Source organism: Mirounga leonina, unplaced genomic scaffold, assembly GCF_011800145.1.
Source record: "Mirounga leonina isolate KUSES-001 unplaced genomic scaffold, KU_Mleo_1.0 Mir_127, whole genome shotgun sequence".
NCBI lineage: Eukaryota > Metazoa > Chordata > Mammalia > Carnivora > Phocidae > Mirounga > Mirounga leonina.
Genome location: NW_023270316.1, coordinates 17208762 through 17229887, shown reverse-complemented (window position 1 = coordinate 17229887; position 21126 = coordinate 17208762). Strand labels below are relative to the sequence as shown.

Below are 21126 nucleotides of genomic sequence, written 5' to 3'. Positions count from 1 at the left end.
TTGGTCAAAGGATGCAAACGTCCAGGTATAAGATAAATAAGTTCTGGTGATCTAGTGTACAGCATGGTCATTATAGCTATAATACTGCATTATATACTTGAAAGTCACTGAGAGATTAGATCTAAAATGTTCTCACCACAAAAAAGAAATGGTAATTATGTGACATAATGAAGATGTGTTAGCTAAAACTATGGTGGTTATCATTTGCAATATTTAAGTATTTCAAATCGGTGTGTTGTATACTTTAAACTTACACAAAATTGTGTGTCAATTACATCTCATTAAAGATGGGGGGGAAGAAAAACTGAATTAGAGAAACATTTTTTATAATTTTGTGATTTTCTTTACTCATTTAAATTATCAATTTATTCATTCACCTAATTATTACCAAGTGCCTACTAGGTGAACACAGAAATTAATGAGGGATACCCTACCCTGGAAGAAAGATAGCTATAGACTATCAGATTTCAAATACCCCAAAAACTCCTAAAGATCATGAAAATATATATATAAAATTACATCAAATTTTTTTCTGTATCAGTATCTACTCTTTGAATCATTTGTTATAATGTGTGCACTTAGTTTCCTTAACCCAATTTACTAGTAACATTTATTTTTATTCACATTGTACAGATCAATATTTTGTGAATAAATAGGTGCATATTTTCTTAATTATGCCCATAAAATTACCTCATAAAGGTGGAATTATTGGGTTGAGGTAACATATATTTAAAACATTTTTATATACATTGGCAAATGCCCTAAAAAGGAGGTTGTATCCTTAACAAAATTATTATCTCCTCTCTGCCTTGCCTTTGTCACTGGACATTAGGTAACTGACATCTTATCATGTGTAAAATGATATTTATTTTCTTTCCAGCAAAGAAGGCTTTTCAATTTTTTCTAGAGATAAGTTAACCTTTTATCTTGTAAATATCCATTTACTTCTTTTCACCATTTTTCTATTGGGATTTTTGTTGTTTTCTTATGGATTCTAAGAAGTCTTTCTGTGTTAAAGACATTGCTGCAACATGCACTGCAATATTTCCTCCACTTCACTATTTGTCCCTGTAATTTACTTTTCCATGTTGCACAGAGATTCTTTTTTTCAGATGTTAAAGCTATTACTCTTTTATTTTATAGAGTCTGCCTAAAAATCTATATGCTTTCCCCCACCTACACATAAATTTAAAAAAACAACCTGCAGGATTTGTCTGCTTCCTCATTATTTATACTTAAGTCTTTGGTCTTAGAGGCACTTACTTTAGAGAATGCTCTGGGGTAAATATCTATTTTATTTTCCAAATACTTAATCAATTAGTCAGTACTGTATTTTGACTAACCCTCCTTTCTCACTGAAAATGCTGTCATTTCAAAATTCCGTAAAACCGAAGTCATGTCTAAAGTCATCCAGCCAGCCTGTGACCGAGTCAATGTTTGACTGCAAGTTCAAGGCTTTATTTGTGTAGTGGCAAAGAGCATGGTGCTAGGATCAAAGAGAACCACATGTGGCTCCGACACACCTGGGATTTAGCTACAACCACATTACCTTGAGCAGACTACTCCTTCAGCTTCTAATCTGTGGATGGGAGAAAATAATTCTACCTAACTCGCTCAACTGTTTGAAAATCACATCCTTCAATTTATTCATTCAATGCTATTTATTAAAAGCCTACTATGTAATAGACATTTTTAGGCCATTTGTGGAGATAAATTATTTTGACTTTGTTGAACTCAAATAATGACCTATAGTCCACCCCCAACATTTAAATCTGCCCTACACTCTCACCATTGGTAGAATAGACAACAGTTGGTTGTTTTTTGTTGTTGTTTTTTTTAAGACTCAAAGTATGAAGAAAAAGTCTGTAAATGCATAGTGCATATTAGTCTCCAGCAGGGTACCTGACAGAGAGGTAGCAGAAAGTAAATTTTGTAAATGAGTGACCAAATTAAGAATTAATTCTTGCCCATGTAATTTTCCTTATTAAAAATAGAGAATAAATTATCTTTAAACATAGTCTTCATTGTTCAGTGAAGCTAAGAGAATTTTTTAAATATGTGGATAGATGAAGTGGAGAGAGAGAGGAAGAAATACCCACATTCCCCTGTCACAAGGCAAAGGTTGGCATATGCAGGATAAAAAAGCAGCTACATGGAGCACCTGGGTGGCTTAGTCAGTTAGCCATCTGACTCTTGATTTCTGCTCAGGTCATGGTCTCACAGTCCTTGGATCAGGGAGTTTAGGGCTCCGCACTCAGAGGAGAGTCTGCTTGAGATTCTGCCCTTCCCTCTCCCTCTTCCCCTCCCCTCCATGCACGTGCATGTGTGTGTACATACTCTGTCTCTAAAAGAAATCTTTTAAAAAAAAAAAAAGAAAAGAAACTACAATCTTCTCAGATTCATCAAGTCATTTTGATTCAACAGTTTACTCGCCACATGAATTCTAATTCGGAGTACTTACAGTTGCTTAATACACAAAAGTAGCACAGAATCAGCCATCCCAAATAAAGGAAGAAAACACACACACATACACACATATTCTGGGCAACATAATTAACTTTCTGTGTTCCCAATATGTGGGATTATGTTCCCAATCTGTGTTACATGCTGATTTCTTGGTGCCCAGCAAAGTGCCTGGAGTCAGCCCAGCTAGTGATCAGAACACAAGCTGGGTCTGGACGTCTGGATTCAGCCCTGCTTCCCCTGTTCACATGTTACTTAACCTCCCAGGGCCTCAGATTCCTCAGCTATAAAATCAGGCACAGTAACAGTGCCGACTACATGGGATTATCATGAGAATTAAACAAGTTAATATTTGTGGGGCGCCTGGGTGGCTCAGTTGGTTAAGCGACTGCCTTCGGCTCAGGTCATGATCCTGGAGTCCTGGGATCGAGTCCCGCATCAGGCTCCCTGCTCGGCGGGGAGTCTGCTTCTCCCTCTGACCCTCCTCCCTCTCATTCTCTCTGTCTCAAATAAATAAATAAAATCTTTAAAAAAAAAAAGTTAATATTTGTGAAGTGTTTAGAACAATACCGGCACCACAGCATGTGCTCTATCGATATTGCCAAATAAATTAACACATGACACTTCTTTCGTGGTGCCTTTTCTGACCAAGTTACATCCATCCCTTTTACATACTTCGTAGTACCAACCATCAGGCATGTACCCAAATTTTAATAGTACATTTATTTTTATAATAATATGATTATTGTCTTCCCTCACCAAACACAGAAATATAAATTTATTGGCATCTGGTATATTGCTAAGATGCATGAAAAAGATTATTCAAAGATTACTTTTTGTTTAAGGTATTAATGTAATAAATTCCCAAACTAATTTTTTTTCTTTTATGGGTCTTTGGTTAAGCTTTGGTACAATTTACAAGCTTAGTTAATTAAATTCCTTTAAGAAAACCATCTTTGCATCAAATAATTGCGGGGCTAGCCTTCTTAGCATGCTCAGATTTCTTAACAGATGTCAAGATCTCATTGTGATTTGATCCGAAACTGTAGCCTTCACTGCAAGGCTCTTGAAGGGATCTTTAATTGTTGTCATATAAGTCTCATCGCAAGGGTCCATCATCCTTAGAACTATTAATAACATCTCTACTTCAGACGTGAAAATGGCATCTGCTTGAAAGTGAGATATCCCTCCCAGCATTGCCTGCCTTGCTGACCTAAGATTTAACCTCTTTGTACTTACACATTTTTACTCATTTTGATACCCTTGAACCCAGACCAGTGGCTGGCTTATGAATGAATGAAGCTCAAAAAGGCATAAGAAAAAGTTACTCATGAATCCAACCCAGACACCTCTTCAGGGTGTTTTAAAAAAGAAAAGCAAATCCCTTCAAGCTCAAATTTATACAGTTATCTTGGAAATAAAAATTTTTTTAATTGCCTAAAGTCCTAATAGCTCCTTGTTAAGCTCTGGCTATAACAAGAAGTATAAAACCATGACTAAAATATTCACACTCTGGTCCCTATTAAAAAAAAAAATCACTAGTTTATTCGTCTTGCCTAATGACACAGAAGGGCAAAACAGGTACCCAAACAATGAATAATAATGTAAGAGCTCAGACTGTAAAATCAATATGTCAGATCAGTAGAGCTGTGCTTCGTTTTAATGTTCTCATCCCTGAATGCAGTTGAGCTTACCTTCTGAATTGTATACATGATTCACCTAATTACATAAATATCGAGTTTTCCTTATTATGAGGATTTTTTTTCAATCTCACTGTAATTACGATGTCAATATTTATGGCTGTAGCAACACTGAATTTAAACTTTATTAATTGTAACTGATAGTGGCATGCCATGAGATATTTCAGATGGCCATATGGTCTCAAAACATTGCAGGTACTACATAGTAAATGATAAGTTAGTAACTCCCTACAGATATCACAGTAAGGTAGGCTTCTTTAAGAAAAGGCTTATTTCATCCCCAATAATTTGGGGGCTGGTCTCCTCAACTTGTCAGGTTTCATAGAACAGAGAAGTAATAACCGGGATGTACCTGGATCTTGGTCTATAATTTTACCCATTTTTTTTAAATCCAACACATCATTCCTAACTTTAACCCCCACCCTATTAACAAATTCTTTGATCTGTTGACAGATGTCTACACCTCCATCCCCACAGCTGTGTAGGTGTGTAAAAGATATCATTTAATATTTGTTATTATTCTTCGATATTTTTCCAATGAGGAGCCTATGCATAGTTCAGTCTAAACCAGAATACCATTTGTATAAATTCTATTTTAAAAATGTCCTAACTGTTTCCCCTTACATGGTTTTGTTTTCACTAGAAAAGTTTCACACAGTTACTGCACTTGTTACATCTCTGAGGCAAGCAAGTGCCACACCTCAGGACATTTTCACTAAATTTCTTTTTTTTTAAACCAATCAGTGACATTAGAAAAATATTCCAAGTGCTTTAAAAAGCTGGAGAGTTTTCATTTTGCTCTTATAATATTTTTGAGAACTTCCACTCAAGGGCCTGCACTCTCTAATTTAAGAAGAACAGAATTACCCATGGCACATTACCCATCTAGAGTTAGGCGAACGCATGGGCAAGGCTAGGATAAAACAATTAGCGTCCACATTTGGGGTTTCACAGCTGTTCTAGACGCATCATGGTGAGGGGCTCATGCATTCTCCCCTGTTTTCTTACTTGCTTCTTCAGGGATGCCAGAAGAGATGAACCTCAGTGACGTAAAGCAGATCCATCAGACGGGCCGAGGTAGTACTTTAGATACAACAGGAGCAGGATGTTCAGCAGCGACGGAATCTACCGCATTTATGCTGATGGGTGTGGTAATGTTACTTCCTTGGCTTTGGTAACTGAACTCTTCCACCCTGATATACCTGTCTTATCGGAGTCTTGATTTCTCCCCTGTCTTCACCTGACTGGAATAAGAAATCTTTTCGAATTTAACAATTATATTTATGAAAAGGTATGTCACACTAACTTCTTGTAAGCCAAGTGGGAATGTTCACAAAGTATTTAAAAATGATAGACTGTTTTCAAACATGTCTTCTAGGATTCTAACTTAAATCTTCTTAAATTTTAACACATTAAACCTACAAATGTGAAGAGCACAGAAGCGACTTCGAATGAGAAGGATTCAGTATGTCTGTAATTTTACTATCTTTGATTCTAAACCCTTTTCTTTATAAAAGAAAAATGTCTTAAATTGAAAGTGTATTTGCAGAACAATGAAAACAGTATATAGTGTTTCTTAAAATACTGAAATTGGAATTCCATTAAATGAATCAAAACAAATGATGGCAAATAGCATGCATGAATTTTTAAGAGATTCTTCCATTTTTGCAAGCTATATGAAGAAATTACTTGAAGTCTGTAAGTTATAGAGTAGATTGTTAAGGAGCATTTCGTGTAATTTCATTGAAGAAGCTTGATAAATTTTATCCACTGTAACTTAGCCATTAACAAACCTTAACCTGAATATTTTGGTAGCATCTGAGCTGTATTCTAATACATTCAAAATGCATCTTTGGTATTGTGGCTCTTTTCCCTCCCTTTGCCTAATGGATTTAGCCATGTTGTAAACACACACCTGCTCTGGGAATATCTCTAAGAAAGCCATTAATTATTTGGTAAATAACTTGCAAAATGATATATTAATCCATCCTCCAAATATTATATGCTATTTTTTAAGTCGGTATTAAATAATTGACTATCTATACATTTCTAAGTCTCCTATTAATATCTAAAGACATGTACTAATACAGAAAATGTAGCACACAATGCTTAGCTCTTTTTCTATTCACACATAAGGAGAGCCGCTAATCCACAGTCCCTGATTTCCCGGTTGTGATAAGATGCCTCAGCAGACCCCGATTAGGATATGTTTATCATTGTACTTAAGGAGGAAGAGATAAGTCAGCTTTTATTAAGAAGTATCATATCCAGTTGGTAGCCAGAAAATATTATTAATACAGTGACAGAATCGAAAAGAGAAACGCTGAATTTGTAATTTTTTTAAAAATCAAAAGGATTTGAAATGACCTCTGAAGAAAAGTCAAACAGTCAAATTGATGGCAAATATTTGTAAGGTAAAATCACTCTCTCCAAATCAGGAAAACAGTATATGATCAAATCTTGTTCTCTCGGGGGTTCTAAATTAACGAAAGGATCTGACAATGGTCAATTTAAACTACAATGTGTTTAAACTGCCAAATCAGATTGTATTGCCTTTTAAATAGACCTCAAAACTGTAAGTGTTATTCTACCTGGCAGGTCTGGCTGTCATTTCCCTAGGCTTCCATTCCAGATCTTAATATTTATTCCATGATCTACTTGGTTTATAACTCATTTGCACCACCATGCTCCACAAATTATAAACTTCAACATGTATTTGTCTAATCTTTATTTCAAGCTCAGCTCATTATTTAAATAAACAGGTAATATGAAATCACCCATTTGTGACACTCCTGCCCAAGTCATGGTTGGTTTGCTCTGGCAAAACTTCTTTCCCAAACTTAGAGGAATTTGGAAGCAAACTGAAGGGCATAACTTAGGAGACTATGATGTTTCTGGATTAAATAACATTATAGCAGAACATTTTAGATGTGGCAAGAGATGCATAAAAGCAGAGTGGTAACAACGTTAATAGTATGAGTGAATTTTTTTATCAACTAAATTTTACATCCTCGAGTAGGTGTTGTCTACCTCCAGGTAGGCACTCTAGAAACCATATACATCATAACAGTGCTACTCTAGCTTCAAACATGTGTACGCTTTTAGAATTCCTTTAAGAGTCTGAGGCATATTTCCTAATATTCTCAATGAGGATATTCATTCTTTAATACTCTATTCCATAGCATTGTATGTTTGACCAGCTCTTTATAATTTAAAAGCTCTTTGAAATGGAATAGAGTATCCCATTTAACCTTCCTCACCCCTCAAGGATGGGCTCAATTTTTAGCCAAATAAAAACAGTAACACTGAGGGTTTTTTAAAATGGCTCAGAATTTGTTTCTGAAGGCTTCCATAAGTCTAAAAAACTTTGAGCAATGGTAAGATTTTTGAATATGTGTCTACCTTCTAAGATGACTTAAAGGATAACATTCAAGTGAATATATATTTTTAAAATATCACTTACATCTTTATAGTCATATCTTATGCTTTGATCATGTAAACAATGGCTTTTTGTTAAATCTGAGTTATTTTTATATAAATTTAAGTGATCTTGGAACAGTCTAGTATTATGCATGTATAAGAGAAGAATCAGTTAATGACATGAGATAACATTTATGTGGCTCTTCCTCTGTATAGCACCATGATCAGTGCTTTTATGCACAATCTCCTTTGGTCCTCCCAATAACATTTTCACCTCCATGTACCAATGAGGAAACTGAGGCTTACAAATATTATGTAATTTGTCTGGTGTCATACAACTCATCACAGTAGAATCAGATGGGTGAACATAATGTCTCCAAATAAACTGTATATGTTCCTGGTTCAAAGATAGTGTAGCTCGAACAATAGCAAAGAATCATGAGATTAGCATAAAAATTATTCAGAGGTAGTTTAAGGCTCCAAACTAGGATTTAAAAAAAACAAATTCAACTGACTGTATAATGATAATTGTATAATTATAAAACTGCATATTAGTGCAAAAGCATAAAGAAAAGGAAATGTAAACATGAACCTTTTTTCAGTACCAGTCATTGCCCTCCCACATGTTGAAAACTCATTCGAACACATCAACACCCAAGATACATCAGCTACCAAAAATGAGAAAGAAAATATACAAGTTTTACAACTATCATGGAATCATGAAATTCCTTTTCTGTGCAACTGAAGGGTATAAAATATTTCTTTAGCCATAATAAAAGAAAAATAGGAAGGCAGGAAGAAAGGATGGCAAGGAGGAAGGAAGGAAAGATGTAAGGAAGGCAGGGAGGAAGGTAGGGAGGAAGGCAGGAATATCATTTTTAAAGCCCTAGATTTGCCTTTTTATCCTCTATTCATTCAGGAATGTCTTATCAATGAAATAATGTCTGGAGTATTCTCTTGTCATTAAAGAATAGAAGTTAATAAGCTATTTCCTCCCATACACTCAGATTTCTCTGAAGTGCTCAATGATGATGCTTTGAAAAGGACTCAATTAGTTTATTGCTAATTGTTTTCAATCACTTAAAATATTGTTTCTATCATCATAACCCTTCAGGTACAACAAAAATTGTTTCTTCTTGAGTGAATGAATTCAACCTAGACTTCTGTTATTCTATGAGATATTCACAGGGCAGTCTGTGATATCAGTATTTCTTTATATTGCAAACTTTAGTAGCCTATATAATTACATGGGTTGTATGAAAATTCAGAAATAATTCTTAATGTTGTTAGGTATGACTTTGGGCATATCAAGTTTTTCTTTAAATGCAGATTATTGTACATTTATTATTTCTGATTAAAATATAGATAAAACATATTGCTCAGGTTGAAAGTCTGCTTTCTTTGCCTTTGCTATAATTCCATGGTGACTGAAGGGGTGTTATGTCATTATTTTATAAATGCAGATTTAATCTAATGCAGTTCTTGAACTATTCTCTTTGCTTTCATGTGCAGAAAAATACTAAAGAATTTCTTCACATTATAATTTATCTTCATAGTAGAAACAACAATAATATGTGGAACAGGGTAGGGTGGGATGAATATTTTTGATAAATTTGCAAACATGACTCAAGTGTCTCTTGCCTTCTTGTACTTATCAGTTGTCACAATGGAATCATCTTCACCATGAAGGATAGGTCACACACCCCCAAATTTTTACTTTGCCCATATCAAAGAACAAGAGGAAGAGGAGACAGAGGAATTTGAAATCACACAGAATTAAAAACAGAATAGTAATTATCTATTTATTTTTTTAAAGATCCTATTTATTTATTCATGAGAGAGAGAGAGGCAGAGGGAGAAGCAGGCTCCCCGCTGAGCAAGGAACCCAACGCGGGACTCGATCCCAGGATCCCGGGATCATGACCTGAGCCGAAGGCAGACGCTTAACCGACTGAGCCACCCAGGCGTCCCTAGAATAGTAAATATTTAAAGATCAAGAATTCATTGATGACAGAAGGGATAGAATTGACCCATAGGATGAATTTGGGCAACGTGGTAAGTAAATTAGTAAATTCCTACTTTTATTAGTTTCCATACCCACTTTTGAGGAGCACTGAACTAGACGAAAGGAAGCATCTTAGAAGGAAAGCAGCAGGGAGGAATCTCTGATTTTCCTAAGATTACCCAGGGAAGGCCACCAACATTAGAAAGAAGAGAAGCTCAGTTGCAAGACAAATGCTGTGAGCAGTACAGTTTATGCACCTGTCTTATCCTAGCTCTTGAAGAAAGCTAAGCACTGACCAGGTGAAGAATTTTCAACAGTAGCAGTTTCTTCAGAATGAGGTTGAAAGACCCACATAGCACCAAGAAAGAGTCCAACTCCATAACTGTGGTCAAATTGTCAAAGACTTCCAGAATACAATTTACAAAGTCACTGTCCTTTTCCAACTCACCATGCATGCTCATTGCTCAACCTATTGCCCACATACACACTTTCACACCCCATACACATTTTCTTGCTGTTCTTTCTATTTCCATTTTGGTTTCTTATCCATAAAATTGAGTTAAGTGTATCTAACTCACAGAGTTAGAGGACTAGATAACGCAACACATGTTAGGAATCCTCCTGTCCCACTACACACCTTAATAATTCATGTTTGTTCCCATTAAGCCTTCTGTTCAAATGCACATGTTCCCAGGATGTGACAATGGCAAAATATTTAGTTATGGATTCTGCCTGTGGATAAGCTTTTGAATTGTAAACAGAACATCAAGAAGGAAGTTTGAAATTGAGTAAGTAGAGTTTGGGGAGGGAAAAATGAAAAAGTACAGCGAGAATCCCTCCTGCCTGGTTTCATATTCCAAGTTTTGCTTAGCTTCATCCTGCCTACAAGGTAATAACCTTGTTGAAAGTATATTTCAAAAAATATATTGGAAGTTAGGGAGTGATCTTGCATTCATTGATTTTAAAGGGATATCGTCCCTGACCCAATGTTTACTTGTGAATTGATCTCTGTAACAAACTGAAAATCTCAACCTCCCCATCCTGCTTGAAAGTTTACCTGACCAGCATGTTCGGACCGTCATGTTGGCAACATATCCCATGGGGCAGAGCACAGCCCAGATGGAGATGAGAACCAATCAATCATCAATAAGCAAGCAGTGCGCTGCTCAATATTGCACCAAGCGTCACCACCAACTTGATATTTCTGAGTGGCCAAATCACTCCTTTAGGTATACATTGCTAATAAGTGACAAAGCAAGTATTCTAAATCGAGTTGAACCTCAAAATCTTTCTTTCTACTGCACCATTCAGCATCCCATGAGCTCAAAAACCCCTGATTGGTCAGATATGATTAGGTTGCCCAATTTGCAGATTTTTGCAAGGTATTTTAAAATTTGTCCTTATTACATTTACCTTTTATTCCCATCTAGTCTTCAGATATATTTTTTTCTTTTGTCTTTCTTTCATCTCAAATTTAGCTCTGGTAATAAGGTAAGCATCCTGAAGAGATTCCATATGCTAGATGCCCTAATGTGGCCATCTGATGGAGAGATTGGCTCAATCACTGACTTCCAATCATCCAAAAATGCTGGAGAAACCAGAACAAACACAGCTTCAAAAGTTACGTACTAATTTTCTGTATGACCTCCAGCAACTTCCATACCCTCTTTGAACTACAGTTCCTCATCTGTAAAATAACGTGCTTGAGCTAAATGATCACTAAATTTCCTTCTAGATTTCTGGTCTTTAAACAGGAAACATTGATGCAGCCACAGAGAACATTTATTTACTTGATGTCTTATATTATAACCTACCATCACTTAATATATAAAAGATGCTTTTAAAAAGTAATGGATAAAATGTAATTTTAGTTACAACTTTATGCATGTGTTTATAATTCAGATTTCTTTATCACACATAGAGATGCGGCTTTTCTCTAAGATTGAGTGGGATAATCTTTTTTACAAGTAAAGGAAAGAATAGCTAGCCAAAGATTCTTCAGCTTTCATTTAATGGATAAGACAATATGCCTGAGCAAAGAAATCTATCCTGTCATTAAATAGTTAGCAACTAATTGCTTTTTGTTTTAGCTAATCTTACAGGAGTTGGGATCTGGTGCCTTCACTAATTCAGCTGTGGCATCTCACAATATTTAAAAACAAATAATACATAGAGTGACACCAGTGAGAGACCAAAAGATAAAAGGGTGTAGAAGTAAGAGATGAAGTTATAAAAGTTAGTTTGACAGTGTTTTCTCTTCTCGGCAGATTTTCCCAGGAGACCCTTTTAAATAGGCCTAAACAAATGTTGTTGTCTCTGATGATTTATTGCAGAACAAGCTGACAGAGCACACAGGAGCATGTTATCTGGTCCCCTGTAGTGCAGGGGCTAATTCAGAAAATGAAGAAAGACCAGAAGTGCAGCAGTGGGAGCAAATGCTCTGTATCACTCAGCAAGTAAGCAGATGGAAGCTTGAAATCACAGCTTATTTAAAAATATAGCTCTTAAAGATGGTGTGTGGGTAATTTTAGTATTTTTTCTTCATTTATAAAAAAAATTAATGAGAATCTAAAAATTTCATCACAGATGGTAACTGCAATAAATTTATAATAAATATTTTTACTACTATTTTAGCTATGCATCTATTACAGTATGGGTATAATGGCATGTAAATACATGAACATATATACACATTTATCTATACCTATCTATAAAATATACATACACATTCATTATTTACTGTTTATTTATTGTGTTTATGTTTTATAAGCATAAAAAACTTGCCTTATGTCAATTGCCTTATGTCCATTAGTTCTGGCTTTTTAATCAGACTGAGAAGGTCAATGAAACATAACTTTTTAAAAATTGCTACTTGTTACTTTTCTATATGAACTTTCATGTTTAATTTGGAACAGATCAGCATTAAACAAGACTCTCCTACTATACACAAGAGAATATAGATGGCCTCTGCAGCAATAAGATGAATGCATAAGTTACATATTGCAGAAACCTTCACTTACACAGTCTTATATACACATTCTATTTTCCTTAAGAGACTTCCTTGGCGGAACAATACAACCAACAAAAATAGTTAGCTTATTATTCTCATTACAAAATATATAAAAGTGACTTTTAACTACCCACTTGCTTTTAGGTTGTTACCCAGCTGGTAAGCTGACCAAGCAAGGAATGACAATTCAATGTAACTAAAATTTATCATTTTCCCCAAGTCACCAAATGTGCTTTCTTCTCCTTTAGTGATACCCATCTTTTGGCGCCCCATTGTTTTCATTATCTATACACTTAGTGTCTGTGTGGGATGCTATGGCAGAAACAAGCACTCAGGCTTGGAAATTAGATGAGCCCTGGTTTTGAATATTAGCTCTGCCACCAACTTTCTGAAATATCTGTAAAATAAAGATGATCATACCTCCACCCTTGATTTATTGGGATTTATGCAGATATATTAGGATATTTTCTGATTTATTGGGAAGTTTTAATTAGTGATGTACCTATCATGATTGGAACATTATATTAATCTTAGTTAACATCTTTTTTTTTAAGATTTTATTTATTTATTTGACAGAGAGAGACACAGCGAGAGAGGGAACACAAGCAGGGGGAGTGGGAGAGGGAGAAGCAGGATTCCCATGTAGCAGGGAGCCCAATGCGGGGCTCAATCCCAGGACCCTGGGATCATGACCTGAGCCGAAGGCAGACGCTTAATGACTGAGCCACCCAGGCGCCCCAATTTTAGTTAACATCTTATCAAAACTTGCTCTTAGGTGAAATCTTTCACACTAAGATGTGAATGATATGCTGAAAAATCATTTCAGTTCAAAACTATATGTAAACCTAAAGATCATGTATTTTGCAGTAAAGGAAGCTAAAATCCAAAACAGATATATGAATTACCAAAGGTAATACAACTAGTTTGAAACAGAAGACCAGCAAATGTTCTTTGTTTAAGAATAGTTCTATGTATACTCTATTAAATCAAAATGTTTTCTTAAAGTCAACTAAAAGAGGTCTGTTTGTAAGTCCTGCTATTCAGTAGAAATTACCCCATAACCACTGGGACTGAACAGATAGAAACAGGCAAATACATCAACTTGGGAGAGTATGCTTAGACTCTTGATTCTAAGGGTTACCAAAGAGAAGATAAGGCATTTAGAGAAATTATAAAATCTTAATATTACCTTGACATTCATTAAAATAGATAATATAATAGTGTTTCATAATATAATAGAGTTTATATATAATAGAATATATAGAGTATTCAGGACATCTTGATAAATAACTTATTCTAACATATAGATCATCATTGTCAAATTTTCCAATAATTTCCTTTGAAATATGGGAAATAAAATGTTTTGTGTCACTTTTAAGGGCATTAACAGAAACTTTTTTTGCTACTGTTATTGTTTTTTACTATAATATTCTGATGCAATCTTTAAATTTACCATCTCTGTGCCAGATTAAAATTAGGTTATATCCTGAAACATGAAGATAATAGAACTTTTCCATGTTTATTTTCATTGGTAGTTCTTTGTTAAATACTAGTTTATTGTGCTATAGCATCTTCTAGATTTTAAAATAATGAGAAAATACGAATATTTGAAACTCTTCTAAACAACTTCCCCTCTGAGAAGAGTTCTTTCATTCTACTGTACGACAGAAGGACAAGTCAGCTGGAGTTGAAATATGTGGTCTTTACTTCCAGAGTTTTATTCTTTTCTTAAAATCCAGGGAGATGTTAACTATTTGTCTTTATTGAGCCGAGAAAGAAAAGTTCTCTATTCTCTTATTAGCTACCTTTTGTTAAAATGGAATAAACTGTCTTTATAATACAGGAAACTTTAGCAACTAAATGATGGATTCCATTGTAATAATAGAAAAAATAATTTAATGATCAGTATATTCATAGATACTGGCTCATATGGTAACTGAGAAATTTACATCTCTGTTGCCTTCAAGATTTATCTTAAATCCAAGATTTTCTATAAGACGTTAGTCTACCTTTGTTCTGATTAAGTTTCCAAAAATTCTGTCAACCTCTGTTAATATTTTGCTGCATTTTTAAAAATCTCTTAGAAATGCAGCTATATAAAATATACACACATATATCTAGATACAGATATCCATAAAGAAGACACAAATACATGCATACACAAAAGGAGACCGAGGTATGTAGTGATTATATCTTTACATAAATATTCAAAGATATGATAGTTTAGTGATATAGTGATATGATGTTTCCCTTTTAAGCCATCTTTATTGCTTAACAATATATCATGAATGTTTTCTAGGTCAATAATGCTAAAAATTATAATTTCACATCACTTGTTTAATCAATTCCCTATTGAGCATTGAATTATTGCCAATGTCATAAACAATGTTCCAATGAAAATCTATAAATTTTACACACCTCCGTCTTAGAATAGTTCTCCTCTCTTAGGTGGAATAAGGAAAGGAGATTCTATCTTCTACTTGGAATGACCACAATCACCACCAGCAAACCAAACAAACAAACAATAAAGATACTAGGTGTATTTTTCATAATCACTGATCCTGTTATACTTTCTTCATTCCCTCTAATTAGAAGTAATTCTCTCCTAAAATCAACTTAATAGAAAATTAGATTATAATCATTTGTGTATTTATCTTATTTTCTTTAGTAGATTAAAGGTTACTAAAGGTTTCCTGAATCCTTCATGGTAGCATAGTCTTTTGAAATTAATAGGTGTCTAAACATATGTATTGGATCAAATCTAATTTCAAGGAGACACAAAAAGTGTTGTTTTACTATATTCTAATTGATTAATCTTAGAAATTTCCCATCTCAAAATATCCTAACAATAGTCACAATATGAATAATAATTCCTGCCTGCATCAAAGTAAACTTGGGGAATAAATGATATATAGTAACATGTGAAAATATTTATAAATAGAAAAATAATACAGATTAGAATTGCTACTGTTATAGCCAGCAGGACTATTTGCCAGGGGTCCATACATTTTTAAGTATTCCACATATTACCTTTAAAAGTAGTGAAATATAACTTGAGGGACCTGAAGCTTTGAAGATGTCTGTATCAGAAAAGAGTTTATTAGACTGTGTATCTGCCAAGCTCAGAGTCCCTTCTGATGAAAATCAAAATATGATCCCCTTCCCTTCACATCTGAGTGGATGGGGTGATCTAGGATAGCACTGTCCAATAGAAACATAATACAAACCACATATGTAATTTAAAATTTCCTAGTAGCTTACAACTTAAAAAAGATGAAAAAGATACAGCTGATATTAATTTAACAATATGTTTTACTTAATCCAATATATATATAGAATATTATTTTTCAAATTATAATCCATATAAAAATCAGTGAGATATTTTCTTTTTATATTAATTTCTTTTTGAAATCTAGGGTGTGCTTTCAGCACATCTCAATTTGGATACAATTACAGTTGCCCAGCTATTGGCTAATGTCTTGCACAACACAGATATAGAAGTAGAGAAACCAAGGCACCTTGGCAAAAATGATCATTATTAAAGGGAAAAAAACTTGAGTAGCCTCTCATAGTCAAAAATCTGAAGCAGGAGAATACATATTAACCTGGAGAAAGGCCCTTTTCTTCATGTATTAGCAAAACCTATCCTTCTAATTGGATTTGACAATTGTAAAAGAGAGATCTTTGAAGAGGACAAAGTTTCTCTCCTTGAATAAATTCTAGTCAGTCTCTTCAGAACACTCTTCTCAAATAGGCTCTGATTTTGGGCTTCCATATTGGTGTCTATATTATCCAATTTTACCAAGAGTCTGGCTAAATACGTTTAGCCAGAATTCTCCATCTGCAATATCTGGTCATCCTCAATATCTAATAGGGTTCCTTGTCCTTTACTGTTCCCACAGGTGGTTCTGATCATCCTGGACTGCCTTCAGCAAGAATTTGTTAGATCACTTTAGCCAGAATTCCCCCATACTCCTGATGTTTCCTCTTAGTAAGTATCCATCCATTGAAAAGAAATAATCTACTTTTTTTCCTTGGCTATAAATTCCTACTTGGTGTTTTATTCTGAATTGAACAGGATCTCTCTCCCCCACTGCAAAACCCCATTAAAGCGATCCCAACAATTTATTGCAGTAGTCCCCCCCTAAATAAAATCTGCCTTACAGTTTTAACAAGTGTCATGTAATGTTTTTCTTTAATTAAAGGGTGGGACATTCAGAACAGCAGTGTGAGGAACTCAAGGAAATGTTTCAGAAGAGGTATCTGCTAAGTTGGTCAAAGTGAGCACTGATAATCATTCAATTCTCTGGAAATTGTTTGAAGGATTTACACAAATTCAGAAGCATTTATTCATTAAATCTAAAGAAATCCAGTACAAGCAATGTGAGGCTGTGGCCCTCCAGTCAGGACTGCATTCATGTCCCACAGATAAGCCTTGAGAAAAAATTCCTATAAGAGCAGCCACAGCTGAAAGACCTTTTCACCTCACCCCTACCCTGCTAGCACCACCACCGCCGCCGCTGCCGCCCCCCGCCCCTCCTCCTGCCACTTTCTGCCATGGATGAGCTATTCCAGATAGATGATGCAGACGGCCATCAATAGATTCCACCTCTCACAGCTTAGTGTTATCAGAGGTCTATGTTGGCAGTGGCTCCCACCTGGCAGCAGTATTTTCCCACACCCAACTCCCACTAAGTAGAGAAGATATATTGGGAGAGTTGGTAAAGAGTGCAATCCTTCTTTCTCAAGTAAATTGCAGCTTCCATCTCCCTCTTCCACTCCCACTGTGGAAGAGCAGCTCTAGGTAGGTTTGGCAGCAACTGAATATCAGCAGATTTCACCATCTCTGGCTTTACAGAATATCTCTACTGGGTGTGATGGGAACCCAGTAGAGTTAGCAGTTGCAGCCAAGTATTAGTGCAGCCAAATACTAAACAAACAACAGTAACAATACTCTCTGAAGAGGAATCAGTATCTAGAATTGCTAAAATAGAAGGGAACTTCCTCAACCTGACAAAGTGTACCTATTTAAAAAAATCCACATCTATCATATCTAATGGTAAAACACTGGAAGTTTTCTCCCTAAGATAAGAAATGAGAGGAGGACGTTGGCTCTTTCCACATCCATTCAATATTGTACTGGAGGATTTAGCCAGGATAATTAAGCAATTAGACAAGAAAAAGAAATAGAATAAAGGACATCCAGATTGAAAAGAAGTAAAGCTCTCTTTAATTACAAATGACTTGAACTTGTATGTATATGAGGCATCCACTAAAAATGTTAATATCAGTGAGTTTGAGTTAATATCAAAGATGAGCCATATTTCTGTATCCCAACCATGAACAATCCAAAAAAGAAAGCAATTCCACTTACAGTAGAATCAAAAAGAATTATTTAGAAATAAATTTAACAAGATAAGGTAAGACTCTTACGCAAAAACTTATACATACAACTATAAAATAGTACTGGAAGAAATTAAGGATCTAAATAAATGAGAAGATACTTCATGTCCATACATTGGAAGATTTCATATTATTAAAATGGAAATAACCCCCAAATTAATCTACAGATTCAATGCAATCTCTATCAAAATTCCAGATGGCTTTTTGCAGAAATTGACAGCCTGATCCTAAAATTTGTATGCAAATGCAAAAAACTCAAAAGAGACAATCTTGGAAAATAACAAAGTTGAAAGTCTCATTCTAATTTCAAGGCACAGTACTGAGTTATCAAGACAGTGTGGTGTTAGCTTATGGATAAATGTATAAATCAATGAAATATAGAATTATGAATCCAGATTTGAACTCCTATCTCACACCATTCACAAAAATTAGCTTAAAGCAGATCTTAAATAAAAGAACTAATGACACGTAACTGTTAGAAGAAAACCTGAATGTAAAAGTCTTTGTGATCTTGGGGCGCCTGGGTGGCTCAGTCGTTAAGCATCTGCCTTCGGCTCAGGTCATGATCCCAGGGTCCTGGGATCGAGCCCCACATCGGGCTCCCTGCTCCACGGGAAGCCTGCTTCTCCCTCTCCCATTCCCCCTGCTTGTGTTCCCTCTCTCGCTGTGTCTCTCTCTATCAAATAAATAAATAAAATCTTTAAAAAAAAAAAAGTCTTTGTGATCTTGAATTAGGTGATGGTTTCTTAGATATGACATCAAAAGTACAAGCAACAAAAAGATAAATTGGACTTCGTCAGAATTAAAAGCCTTTGTGCCTCAAAGGACACCATCAAGAAAGTAAATGTATGAAAATATTTGAAAATCATATATGCAATAAAGGATTTGCATTCAGAACATATAAAGAACTCTTATGATTCGGGCACTTGGGTGGCTCAATTGGTTAAGCAACTGCCTTTGGCTCAGGTCATGATTCTGGAGTCCCAGGATCGAGTCCCACATCAGGCTCCCTGCTCAGCAGGGAGTCTGCTTCTCCCTCTGACCCTCGCCCCCTCATGTTCTCTCTCTCCCCCATTCTCTCTCAGATAAATAAATAAAATCTTAAAAAAAGAACCCTTATGATTCATTAATACAGAGATTTATAACCAAATCAAAAAAATGTCTGCTTTAAATGGGTGAAATTTATAGTATATGAAATATATTTTAATAAAGCTACTTAGAAAAAAGAAAATGATTGGACAATATGAACCCTTAAAAGATCAATCCTTTCATCTTGATTCAAAGTTAAGGAAGATGTCAAGGTGAATCCTGACCAAGGCAAAATAACAACATAGAGAAAACCCTACCTCAAGAAATGACATTCCTAAACCTCTGGACAAAACCTAGAAAGGAAGAGGAATAGGATCTCTAAGAAGCTGAGGGAAAAAGTTGTGGCCTAATTAAGTGTCTGTACAAATGGGTCAAAGACTGACTGCTTTAAGCCTGTCAGTCTGGCATGATCTCCCTTTACTGAGCTAACCCTGAGAAGAGAGATGATCTACCCTGAAAAAGCTCCAATGGCAATGACAGGGATCTCTACCTATGCCCAGGGCAGTTGAAGACACTTAGTGGTTGGGACTTAGTCTTTAAAGAAAATGCTGCTTCTTCAACATTTCCTTGCTGCTGCTATATAGACGGAATGTTTGTGTCCCCCGCCACCCAAATTCATATATTTTAATTTAATCCCCAGGATGTTGGTATTTGGATATGGGGCCTTTGGGATGTGATTAGGTCATGAGGATGGAGCCTATTCAAGTGGAATTAGTGCCTTTATAAAGGAGACCCCAGATTGCTCCCTTGCCACCCTCTGCCATGTGAGTTTTCAGCAAATGATGTCCATCTATGAAAAGGAAGTAGGTTCTCACCAGATACCAAATCTGCCAGTGACTTGATCTTAGACTTCCCAGCTTCCACAACTGTGAGAAATAAATTTCTGTTGTCTTTAAGCCACCTGGTTTATGGTATTCTGGTATAGCAGCTTGAACAAACTTACACAGCTACAGACTTTTTTTTTTTTTTGCCATAAAGGATACTTCTAAACATTTAATGGAGTTTAAAAGAGCTGAATCTTAGAATAAATCATTGAACTCTTTGACAGAGAATAACCTGAGGGAGCATATTGATCCTCCATACGAGAACCAACTATCATTTCCCAGCAAGTAGAAAGTCTTTCTGAATTTCCTGCCTGACACCTGGGCATCAACCCTCTGGACTGGTGCTATGGCAGCCTTTTCCAAGGCAATCTCTGGTGGCCATTGCAATACCCAAGTGTGGATTTTTAGTTTCATGTCGCAAAAGCTATTAGAATTGCTTCCCCTGTCCAGCTGCCCCAACCCAGACATCAAACACTTTGGTTTACCAAATATTTACACGGTAAGAATGTCTTGAAGGAAGCAGACTATACATCCTGCAAATCCATGTATATGTGTGATTCACTATAGAATGCTGCTTGTGGATATTATCTGCACCACGATTTGTGAAGTCTGACATGCCTGAGTTATCCGGACCTTGGCAGCTGTGTTGAAGCATGGTTCCAAAGTAGTCAATCCAAAATCCTTTGATATTTTACCTCTGTTTTTCTTATCTGCTCAGGCACTCCATCCCCTGTCCTCATGCACATCAATCTGACACAGGAACATTTGACCCTTTCATAGTTTGTCAGCATGGGACCTTTGGACACATTACCTTGACAAGGGAAATTCATTCTCAGGCAAAAGTCTATACAGATTAACATTTCACTACCACTGCCCAGGCAGTTATGCTTTTATCCAAGACAGCTTGTGATTCTGGTTAATAGAACACCCCAAAGCAGAACATGAATAATATAAGCAGGAGAGAATATCTTAGCTGGTACCTGTGAGTGGACCTGGCACAACAGCTCTGCATCACCACTACCTCTTGTCTCTAGCTCTACACCCACTTTTTTTTAACAAGATAAACCAAGTAAGTTGCTATTCCTTGTATCCTGAAAGAGGCTAATTGGTACACATATGCTTATATAAAGAAAGTTCATTCTTTAGGGGATAGGGATGCTTATCAGAAATTACCAGGACATAGAGAACATATCCATGAAGACTACTCAGTTT

General features: G+C 35.6%; 1 protein-coding gene and 1 long non-coding RNA gene across 4 annotated transcripts in view; both read left to right on the top strand.

Moving 5' to 3' along the window:
* The window catches only part of LOC118009305 (glypican-5-like), a 693283-nt gene extending 687540 nt beyond the window's left edge, over positions 1-5743 (top strand). For all 3 annotated transcript variants that reach the window (XM_035003193.1, XM_035003192.1, XM_035003194.1), the window contains one exon: positions 5184-5743. In XM_035003193.1, the coding sequence (XP_034859084.1) occupies positions 5184-5341 (158 nt within the window). In that variant the 3' untranslated portion in view covers positions 5342-5743. The remainder of the gene's footprint in view (positions 1-5183) is intronic.
* Positions 5744-9614: 3871 nt separating this feature from the next.
* On the top strand, positions 9615-16551 carry LOC118009129. Its single transcript, XR_004678822.1, has 3 exons — positions 9615-9638; positions 11922-12044; positions 16501-16551. It is a non-coding gene; the product is annotated as an uncharacterized LOC118009129 (long non-coding RNA).
* Positions 16552-21126: the final 4575 nt, after the last annotated feature.